General features: G+C 37.6%; 1 protein-coding gene across 1 annotated transcript; it reads right to left on the reverse strand.

Moving 5' to 3' along the window:
- Positions 1–3,372: 3,372 nt before the first annotated feature.
- eef1a1l3 (eukaryotic translation elongation factor 1 alpha 1, like 3) lies at positions 3,373–10,922 on the reverse strand. The gene is made up of 7 exons (XM_061921748.1): positions 10,708–10,922; positions 10,453–10,632; positions 6,791–7,087; positions 6,584–6,734; positions 6,272–6,528; positions 3,699–3,933; positions 3,373–3,641 (listed from the first exon to the last, which is right to left on the reverse strand). Exons 1-7 carry the CDS (start codon positions 10,849–10,851, stop codon positions 3,538–3,540), a joined length of 1,368 nt encoding a protein of 455 aa, XP_061777732.1. The 5' UTR covers positions 10,852–10,922; the 3' UTR covers positions 3,373–3,537.
- Positions 10,923–11,659: the final 737 nt, after the last annotated feature.

Raw genomic sequence — 11,659 nt, forward strand, 5'->3', positions numbered from 1 at the left:
CTTGCCTCTGCCCTTTTACTTCAAACATTACCGTGAAACATTTTGCAAAATGCATCCATCCATTTTCTACTGCTTATTTCCTTTCGGGTCGCGCTGGTGCCTATCTCAGCCACAATCAGGCGGAAGGCGTTGTACACCCTGGACAAGTCGCCACCTCATCACAGGGCCAACACAGACAGACAACATTCACACACTAGGGTCAATTTAGTGTTGCCAGTCAACTATCCCCAGTCCTACAATGCAAGATATTGTAAAGTAAACTCTTGCTAAAACATACACCAAGTAATAACTCAAAATGTTTGCTACACTTGCTTATGGTTGATTTGCGATTCAACATCAAACATGCAAGTTTATTTCAAAAGGGTAAATTTGAATTTGAGAATCTAGTTCCTCACTGCTTAATCTGGCATGTTTGAAAATATTATGTTTCATGGTCACAGATAGGCGCCAGCGCCCCCCGCGACCCCAAAAGGGAATAAGCGGTAGGAAATGGATGGATGGAAGGGTCACTTAAACGCACCAGTTATTTTACCCCTTGTTTCCAAACAATGCCGAATAAAAACCGCCCAGTTTACTAAATCCAATCATATCTGCTACATTCTGGGACTCTTATATACCATTACTAGGCCAGTTAAATCACAGGCCAGCTCACCCTTTATACATTCATTGCATGTTTAAGCATAGACCTGTACAATATTTTGCATGGCTGCATACCACACCGTCAAAATATTGACATACCCAATTAAAAATTTTACTTAACATTTTAATGCAATTGTGTAAAACATTCAATTTTGCAAGTCTATCAATTTAATTTTAAATTTCTCAAAACAACTTTAGTCACATGTTCATTAGATTTCCAAATAAGGTTTTTGTGAGGCTTTAAGTGTAGATATTTTCTACAAGCATTTTACCATTTTTAAACAGGTTTTAAGCTAAAATTGTACCAGGATAGGCAGCATGGGGTTAGTGCATGTGCCTCACAATACAAAGGCCCTGGATTCAATCCTCAAGATCTTTCTGTGTGGAGTTTGCAGTTGTGTGACTGGCTTCCTCCCACTTCCAAAGACATGCACCTGGGGATAGGTTGATTGGCAACACTAAATTGGCCCTAGTGTGTGAATATTGTCTGCGTTGGCCCTGCGATGAGGTGGCGACTTGTCCAGGGTGTACAACACCTTTTGCCCGAATGCAGCTGGGATAGGCTCCAGCACCCTCTGTGACAGTGGTTTTCAAATGGGGGTAGTGTACCCCTGGGGGTACTTAAAGGTTTGCCAAGGGGTATTTGAGATTTTAAAAGTCTTAATTCAAAAATCCTTTATAAATATGTTTATTAAATAATACTTCAAATATGAATGTAAGTTCATACTGTGAAAATAAATGCAACAATGCAATATTAAGTGTTGACAGCTAGATTTTTTGTGGACATGTTCCATAAATATGGTTAAAGACTTTTTGTGAAGAAATGGTTAGGATTAAGTTCATGAATCCAGATGGATCTTTATTACAGTGGTTCTCAACCTTTTTTCAGTGATGTACCCCCTGTGAACATTTTTTTTAATTCAAGTACCCCCTAATCAGAGCAAAGCATTTTTGGTTGAAAAAAAGAGATAAAGTAAAATACAGCACTATGTCATCAGTTTCTGATTTATTAAATTGTATAACCATGCAAAATATTGCCCATTTGTAGTGGTCTTTCTTGAACTATTTGGAAAAAAAGATAAAAAAATAAAAACTTGTTGAGACATCAAGTGATTCAATTATAAAGATTTCTACACATAGAAGTAATCATCAACTTAAAGTGCCCTCTATGGGGATTGTAATAGAGATCCATCTGGATTCATGAACTTAATTCTAAACATTTATTCACAAAAAAATAAATCATATTTACGGAACATGTCCACAAAAAATCTGGCTGTCAACTCTGAATATTGCATTGTTGCATTTATTTTCACAGCTTATGAACTTTCATACTTTGTTGAAGTATTATTCAATAAATATATTTATAAAGGATTTTTGAATTGTTGCTATTTTTAGAATATTTTTTAAAAATCTCACGTACCCCTTGGTATACCTTCAAGTACCCCCATTTGAGAACCACTGCTCTATTACACTCCCCAATGAGGGCACTCTTTAATTGACTCACTTGTTTATTTTTCAAGTTTCTATTTTCCAAATAGTTTAAGACTACAAATGAGCAATATTTTGCACTGTTATACAATTTAATAAATCAAACTGGGGATAGGTTGATTGGCAACACTAAATTGGCCGTAGTGTGTGAATGTGAGTGTGAATGTTGTCTGTGTTGGCCCTGCGATGAAGTGGAGACTTGTCCAGGGTGTAATCCGCCTTCCGCCCGATTGCAGCTGAGAAGCACCAATGCTCCCTGCAACCCCAAAGGGAATAAGTGGTAGAAAATGGATGGAGAAACTGATACATAGTGCTGTATATTACTTTTCAACCAAAAATGCTTTGCTCTGATTAAGGGGTAAATCACTGAAAAAAGGTTGAGAACCGCTACTCTACGACCCCAAAATGGACACCTTCTGCCCGAATGCAGCTGGGATAGGCTCCAGCACCTTCTGTGACAGTGGTTCTCAAATGGGGGTAGTATACCCCTGGGGGTACTTGAAGGTTTGCCAAGGGGTAATTGAGATTTTGAAATATTCTAATTCAAAAATCCTTTATAAATTTAATGAATACTTCAATGTAAGTTCATACTGTGAAAATAAATGCAACAATGCAATATTCAGTGTTGACAGCTAGATTTTTTTGTGGACATGTTCCATAAATAATGGTTAGACTTTTTGTGAAGAAATGTTTAGGATTAAGTTCATGAATCCAGATGGATCTTTACACTCCCCAGCAAAGGCACTTTAAGTTGGTTACTTCTGTGTAGTAATCTTTAATTGAATCACTTGTTTATTTTTCAAGTTTCTATTTTCCAAGTAGTTCAAGAAAGACTACAAATGAACAATATTTTGCACTGTTATACCATTTAATAAATCAGTAACTGGGGATAAGTTGATTGGCAACACTAAATCAGCTGTAGTGTGTGAATGTGACTGCGAATGTTGTCTGTTGGCCATGTGATGAGTTGGTGACTTGTCCAGGGTGTAACCCGCCTTCTGCCAGATTGCAGCTGAGAAGCACCAATGCTCCCTGCAACCCCAAAGGGAATAAGCGGTAGAAAATGGATGGAGAAAGATTCATATTTTCAACCAAAAATGCTTTGCTCTAATTAAGGGGTACATCACTGAAAAAAGGTTGAGAACCACTACTCTACAATCCCAAAATGGACAAGCAGTAGAAAATTGATGTACCAGCATGTTTGGATAAACATTTAGGAACAATTGCACACAAACCAAAGCGTAATAAATTATTCGTATCTTTTATTTCCAGCAGAGCAACTACATTTCAACCAAATACACTTTCCGCTGGAGTCGACGCTTAACATAAATATACTCTGCCACAACACAAAAAAAACTTAAAAACAAAAAGTCGACTTTTAAAGGCATGCTATACCAGAAGACTGGTAACTCATTTACTCTGATGGGCTTTTGGTTTGAAGGAGTTGTCCTTCACCACAGACTTGATGACACCCACAGCCACAGTTTGCTTCAGGTCTCTGGCAGCAAAGCGGCCTGTTGACAGATGGAAGTCAATACGTACAAAGAAGCAAGAGCTGCATGTTGTCATACCTAATGGAGGGTAGGTGAAGAAGCTCTCCACACACATGGGCTTGATGGGAACCAGTTTGACGGTGGCACTGTCCCCAGACATGAGCAGCTGGGGGCTGTCCTCCAGCTTGTTGCCCGTGCGCCGGTCGATCTTCTCCTTGAGCTCAGCGAAGCGACAGGTTACGTGGGCCGTGTGGCAGTCCAGGACGGGGGAGTAGCCAGTTTTGATCTTGCCCGGATGGTTCAGGATGATCACCTGGGATGGACATTTTTAGACCCCATTACACATTTACCAATGACAAAAAAAATTGCTTCCTGAAAAGTGCTATAAAGTTTTAAATGGTTAAGTTAAAACCTTAACAGTTTAAGGTGTTTAATTGTACATACAAAAACATGTACCAACGTGCTCTCCTGAATACTGATCAAGGCTGGAGAGTTTTCTGTATCAGGCTTGTGCAGCCCTTTGAGACATTTATGATTAAGGGTATAAGTAAACTTTGATATTTTAAAATCCATGTTTACATCAGTTAACCCTCAGACTGGATGCTTTTTTTTTTCTTTTTTTTTTAAAGGCTAAAAACCACCATTTATATATAGCATAGCTAATTTTATTTTTACTATTCAACTTCTGTTGTATAACCATCTTGTTTGAATACTTTCATATGTTTTACTTTGTAGCATTTTGAGATTTGCTGTTCAAATGTCAAGTGCGATACAAATAAAATTTGATTTAAAGCAATTACTGGACACAGACAAACAAATTATTGATCATGCATTTACACCAAAGACCCTGCTTAAAACTTGTACAATTAAACCTTCAAATACCTGAACATTGATCTTTAAGGCTAAATGAAAATGCTGCATGCTTTGAATGGGAAAAAATATAGCACCATCTGGTGGACGAATTTAAAATGGTCAGTAGTCATAATTAAAAAATGAGGTGGTGGTTTAGACTGTTCAAAAGGCTTTATAAAATAGTTTTTGGTAGCCTTTATTGTAGTAATTTTCCAAACATGCTGGCCTGAATGTCTAGCGGAGAAGCAGAGATGTGGGATATGCACTCGATTTTATATTTCCCATTCATTGTCAATGGGGAGAAAGTTACCAGAAATTTGGAGAAAGTAAAAACATGTTTAGCGGTCGATATGGGAAGAGCAGTGTGGGTTGATGGTTGAGACTTCTGAATTTGGTTTAAAAAAAAAAAAAAAATGTATTCATTAGAAAGGGAACCCCATGGAAATTTTGGTATACTGAGAATTTGGGAAATTGATAAGAGCACACTTTAGTGAGTTGGTTTGAATTTTCCCAAATTGGTTTAGAAATTGATGTGGTAACAGTTTGAATTGAGGATGGGTATTTTGAAATTCCTGTAATTTAAGAAAAATAAAACTGCCATTTGTTGTCCTGATTATGTGAAAGGTTTTGATCGTGGAATGGTTGGAATTGGTTAAATGAAAAGTCAAAACTTCAGCAAAAGTTGCAAATATGGCTTTGGCAAACCAGGATTTCCCTTTAGTTCCTGGAATGTTGTGGAACCTAGAAATGTGCTTGTTTCAGTTACACATTCATGCGTGGAATGTTTAAGGTCAAATTGAATAGGTTAAAATAATGCCCATTCTTTGTCAATAGGAAAAATGTCCTGTAAAATTGGGAATTTGACACGTTTAGAAAAATTTTGAAGTCCCAACGATTCCTGAATAGGCTGAACATTTTGAAGTTGGAATGGTGTGAATTGGATGAAGTTATGCTGAGTCAACAAGTGGCGGAATGAAAATGGTGTAGAATCTTGTGTGAACGCTACAAGCGTTCGCACAATTACTAAGTCAGAATGGAAACAATCCTGACAACAAATTTTTTGCTTTTTTTTTTTTAACGAACATGTTTTGCCTTTTCAAAGAATATTGTAAAAAAAACATTACTTTAACTTGCATTGTCATTACAATACAGCTAAAATTTGATAGTTTAGCACAGTGGTTCTCAACCTTTTTTCTGTGATGTACCCCCTGTGAACATTTTTATTCATGTACCTCCTAATCAGAGCAAAACATTTTTGGTTGAAAAAAAAAGCAATCATGTAGAATAAAGCACTGTCAGTTTGATTTATTAAATTGTATAACAGTGCAAAATATTGCTCATTTTTAGTGGTCTTTCTTGAACTATTTGGAAAAAAAGATATAAAAATAACTTGTTGAAAAATAAACAAGTGATTCAATTATAAAGATTTCTACACAGAAGTAATCATTAACTTAAAGTGCCCTCTTTGGGGATTGTAATAGATCCATCTGGATTCATGAACTTAATTCTAAACATTTCTTCACAAAAGGAGAAATCTTTATGGAACATGTCCACAAAAAAAAAAAAAAATCTAGAATATTGCTTTGTTGCATTTCTTTTCACAGTTTATGAACTTATTTATATTTTGTTGGTATTATTCAATAAACATATTTATAAAGGATTTTGGAATTGCCATTTTTAGAATATTAAAAAAAAAAATCTCCATACCTCTTTGCATACCTTCAAGTACCCCCAGAGGTACACGTACCCTTATTTGAGAACCACTGGTTTAGCATATTTCACACGAGTTCAGGACCAACCTGGGCCTCAAAGCTGCTGACGTCCGAGGGCGGGTCCTGCTGGGCGTTGCCGGCAACATCCCCGCGGTGCAGGTTCTTGACGGACACATTCTTAATGTTGAAGCCAACATTGTGTCCTGGCAGGGCCGTCTCCAAACCTTGGTGGTGCATCTCAATGGACTTGACCTCTGCAGTTACTTTAGCGGGGGAGAACATCAGCGTCATGCCGGGTTTGAGGACGCCCGTTTCAATCTTTCCCACTGGAACGGTCCCAACACCTGCAGAGAAAAATATATGAAGTGAGGTCTCAGACTTTAACTTGCACGGTCTTACCTCCTATCTTGTAGACATCTTGCAGAGGTAACCGTAAAGGTTTGTTGATGGTGCGTACAGGTGGTTGGATGGAGTCCAGCACCTCTAGAAGGGTTCTCCCACTCGTGTTCCCTTCTCGCCGCCTTACCTTCCAGCCTTGGAACCAAGGCATCTGCAACACGACTCAAGTGCATCCATGAACGCCACACGCTTCCAAAATTGGCTTACCCGCTGAGTGGCGGTGATCATGTTCTCGCCGGTCCACCCCGAGATGGGGATGAAGGGCACGACGGCCGGGTCGTAGCCGATCTTCTTGAGGAAGCCGCTCACGGCCCGGACCACCTCGTCGAAGCGCTTCTGGCAGTACGCCGGCTCAGTCACGTCCATTTTGTTGACGCACACGATGATCTGCTTGACGCCCAGCGTGTAGGCCAGCAAGGCGTGCTCCCTGGTCTGGCCGCTGCGAGACACGCCCGCCTCGAACTCTCCCTTGGCCGCCGACACCACCAGGAGGGCTACGTCGGCCTGGGACAGACTAAGATTAAGACCACCATTTTGCTACCTTTTTCATGATTCGTACAGTTTTCAAATATGCCTAATAGTTTTTCGTACCATTTGATCACACTCTTGTACCAGCAGTGTGACATGTACCACAGTTTGAGAACCAGCCATAGCATCCAAATTACGTTGTCATTTATTTACTTCTCATGGCCAGTAGAGGGCGTAGTTGTATTACCAAGTCATGCTGCCTTTTAGCTTTTTTCCCCCACCAGATACAAGATGCACACAATTTAACATTTAAAATTAGCTTTTAGGGGAGAAAGGCACACATGCCGATGCTTTAAGACAATGTTTACCTGCTAAGTTCTTGTTTAAAGAATTTAACAATTTTAATATGAGCTTGGGGGGGGAACTGATGGTTTAAGACCATTTTTACTGTGAAGTGCCCGTTATACACATGTTTAAAGTGAGCTTTTAGGGGGGAAAAGGCAAACATACGGAAGTTTTAATCAATCAATGTTTATTTATATAGCCCTAAATCACCAGTGTCTCAAAGGGCTGCACAAATCACGACATCCTCGGTAAGAGCCCACCTAGGGGTTACCATTTTACCTGTGAAGTGCCCGTTATACACGATTTACCAGGTTAAAAATTAGCTTTTAGGGTGAAAAGGCAAACCTCTGGATGTTTTGAGATTTTACACAATTTAACATGTTTGAAATGAGCTTTTAGGGGAACAAAGGCAAACAGGATGTTTTAAGAAAATTACCTGTGAAGTACCCGTTTTACACAATTTACAGATTTAAAATGAGCTTCTAGGGGGAAAAAAGGCAATCAGGATGTTTAAAAAAAAACTTTACCTGTGAAGTGCCCGTAATACACATGTTTAAAATGAGCTTTTAGGGGGAAAAAAAAGGCAAACATATGGATGTTTTAAGACCATTTTTACCTGTGAAGTGCCCGTTATACACAATTTAACATGTTTAAAATTAGATTTTAGAGGAAAAAAGCAAACATACTGATGTTTTAAGACATTTTTACCTGCAAAGCGCCCGTTATACACAATTTAACAAGTTTAAAATGAGCTTTTAGGGGAAAAGGCAAACAGGATGTTTTAAGACCATTTTTATCTGTGAAGTGCTTGTTTTACACAAACAGGTTTAAAATTAGCTTTTAGGGGGATAAAGGAAACCTGTGGATATTTTAAGACCATTTTACGCAATTTAATTTTTTTAAAATTAGCTTTTAGGGGAATAAATGCAAACTTCAGGATGTTTTAAGACCATTTTTACCTTTGAAGTGCCCATTTTACACAATTTAAAAATGAGATTTTAGGGGGTAAAAGGCAATCAGGATGTTTTAAAACCATTTTTACATGTGAAGTTCCCGTAATACACAATTTAACATGTTTAAAATGAGCTTTTAGGAGGAAAAAGGCAAACATCCGGATGTTTTAAGACAATTTTACACAATTTAACATGTTTAAATAAAATGAGCTTTTAGAGGAAAAAAGGCAAACAGGATGCTTTGGGACCATTTTTACCTGTGAAGTGCCCGTTTTACACAATTTAATATTTTTAAAATGAGGTTTTAGGGGGGAAAAAGCAAACGTGGATGTTTTAAGATTAATTTTTACCTGTGAAGTGTCCGTTATACACATGTTTAAAATGAGCTTCTAAGTGAAAAAGGCAAACATCTGGATGTTTTAAGACCAATTTACCTGTGACGTGCCCTTTACACAATTTAACATGTTTAAAATGAGCTTTTAGGGGAAAAAAGGTAATCGGGATGTTTTAAAACCATTTATACCTGTGAAGTGCCCGTAATACACAATTTACCAGGTTAAAAATGAGCTTTTAGGGTGAAAAGGCAAACCTCTGGATGTTTTGAGATTTTACACAATTTAACATGCTTGAAATGAGCTTTTAGGGGAACAAAGGCCAACAGGATGTTTTAAGACCATTTTTATGGGTGAAGTGCCTGTTTTACACAACAGATTTGAAATTAGCTTTTAGGGGGAAAAAGGCAAACCTGTGGATGTTTTAAAACCATTATACACAATTTAACATGTGTAAAATGAGATTTTAGGGGAAAAAAGGCAATTAGGACGTTTTAAAACCAGTTTTACATGTGAAGTGCTTATTATACACAACTTAACATGTTTAAAATGAGCTTTTAGGGGAAAAAAGGCAAACATATGGATGCTTTAAGACCATTTTTACCTGTGAAGTGCCCATTATACACAATTTAATATGTTTAAAATGAGCTTTTAGGGGGGAAAGGCAAACATATGGATGATTTAAGATTTTACACAATTTAACATGTTTAAAAAGAGATTTTAGTGGAAAAAAGGCAATTAGGATGTTTTAAAACATTTTCACCAATGAAGTGCCGGTAATACATAATTTACCATGTTTAAAATGAGCTTTTAGGGCGGAAAAAAAGGCAAACCTATGAATGTTTTAAGAATTTTTACCTGTCAGTGCCCGTTAAACAATTTAACATGTTTAAAATGAGCTTGTAGGGGGAAAAGGCAAACATACGGATGTTTTAAGACCATTTTACCTGTAAAGTGCCCGTCATACACAATTTAACATGTTTAAATTGAGCTTTTAGGGGGAAAAGGCAAACATACGGATGTTTTAAGACCATTTTTACCTGTGAAGTGCCTGTAATACACAATTAAACATGTTTAAAATGAGCTTTTAGGGGAAAAAAGGCGAACATATGGATGTTTTAAGATCATTTTTACCTGTAAGTGCTAGTTATACACAATTTAACATGTTTAAAATGAGCTTTTAGGGGGAAAGGCAAACATATAGATGTTTTAAGACCATTTTTACCATGGAATTGCCCGTTTTACACAATTAACATGTTTAAAATGAACTTTTAGGGGGGAAAAGGCAATCAGGATATTTTAAAACCATTTTTACCTGTGAAGTGCCTGTAATACACAATTAAACATGTTTATAATGAGCTTTTAGGGGAAAAAAGGTGAACATATGGATGTTTTAAGATCATTTTTACCTGTAAGTGCTAGTTATACACAATTTAACATGTTTAAAATGAGCTTTTAGGGGGAAAGGCAAACATATAGATGTTTTAAGACCATTTTTACCATGGAATTGCCCGTTTTACACAATTAACATGTTTAAAATGAACTTTTAGGGGGGAAAAGGCAATCAGGATATTTTAAAACCATTTTTACCTGTGAAGTGCCCATAACACACAATTTACCATGTTTAAAATGAGCTTTTAAGGGAAACGGCAAACAGGATGTTTAAGTCCATTTTTACCCATGAAGTGCCCGTAATACACAATTTAACATGTTTAAAATGAGCTTTTAGGGGAAAAAGGCAAACATACAGATGTTTTAAGACAATTTTTACCTGTGAAGTGCCAGTTATCATGTTCTTAATGAAGTCACGGTGACCCGGGGCGTCAATAATGGTCATGGAGTAATTCTGGGTGTTAAATTTCAGCAGGGAAATGTCAATGGTGATGCCACGCTCGCGCTCCGCTTTCAGCTTGTCCAGCACCCAGGCAAATTTGAAGGAACTCTTTCCCATCTACACACACAAAAAAAAAAAGTGCATAAAAGGTCAGAAAGCACATTTTCTGTTAAGTTCTCCACATATTTTTACTTGCGCCGCAGCCTTCTCGAATTTCTCCAGCTTCCGTTGGTCAATGCCCCCGCACTTGTAGACCAGGTGGCCCGTGGTGGTGGACTTGCCGCTGTCCACATGGCCGATGATCACCAGGTTGACGTGGGTCTTATCCTTCCCCATGACGGTCTTCAAGATTGTGATCTCAGGTGTCCTCCTTCCTCAGGTATTCTCTGTGGGTTTAAATTAAGGCTTGCTCCTGTGTAGCCTATTTATGCTATAGCCATAATTGACGACAGGTGGGCAGCCTAATTATGCCTAATTGGCCTCCAAAGATGCATTTAGCTCTAATCACAATCAGTCTGTTGACATTTTTCTTTTTTTTTACTGAAAAAGTAAGAGCTTTTCTCATAGTGGACTTAAGCAAGAAGGCTTTATCGGGCTGCAGTTACAACAACAACATTGATAATCCTATGTCAATTGATTACCAGCTGTAATGAATACTAATAGGTACACCTAATAATGTCTCCTAACGTTATCAGTATGACCGTTATTAGTAGCCCGAGGAGCCTGTTCAGTGCTAGACTGCTTCATTCCAGGTGCAGGACTAATAGACTAAAAAACTCCTTTGTCCCACACGCCATTAGTCTGTACAACTTCTCCTTGGGGAGGGAGGCGGGGGGTACTAGGATGACAGGGGATGCAAAACAATAACAGTGCAATACTTTTTTTCATAACATGGTCACTACTGCTTAGTTTCTCTTGTTATATTTTTATTTTACTGTTGTTTTTATTCTCATTGTTGCTTTTTATTTTTATTCTTATTGTAATATGTTTCTATTTTGTTTCCATTTATACCCCCATTATTTAATTTTTACTTTCTAAATTCGATCTCAATTATCTATCTATCTATCTATCTATCTATCTATCTATCTATCTATCTATCTATCTATCTATCTATCTATCTATCTATATATATCCTTTTTCTGAT

This window comes from Nerophis ophidion, linkage group LG15 (genome assembly GCF_033978795.1).
Source record: "Nerophis ophidion isolate RoL-2023_Sa linkage group LG15, RoL_Noph_v1.0, whole genome shotgun sequence".
Lineage (NCBI taxonomy): Eukaryota > Metazoa > Chordata > Actinopteri > Syngnathiformes > Syngnathidae > Nerophis > Nerophis ophidion.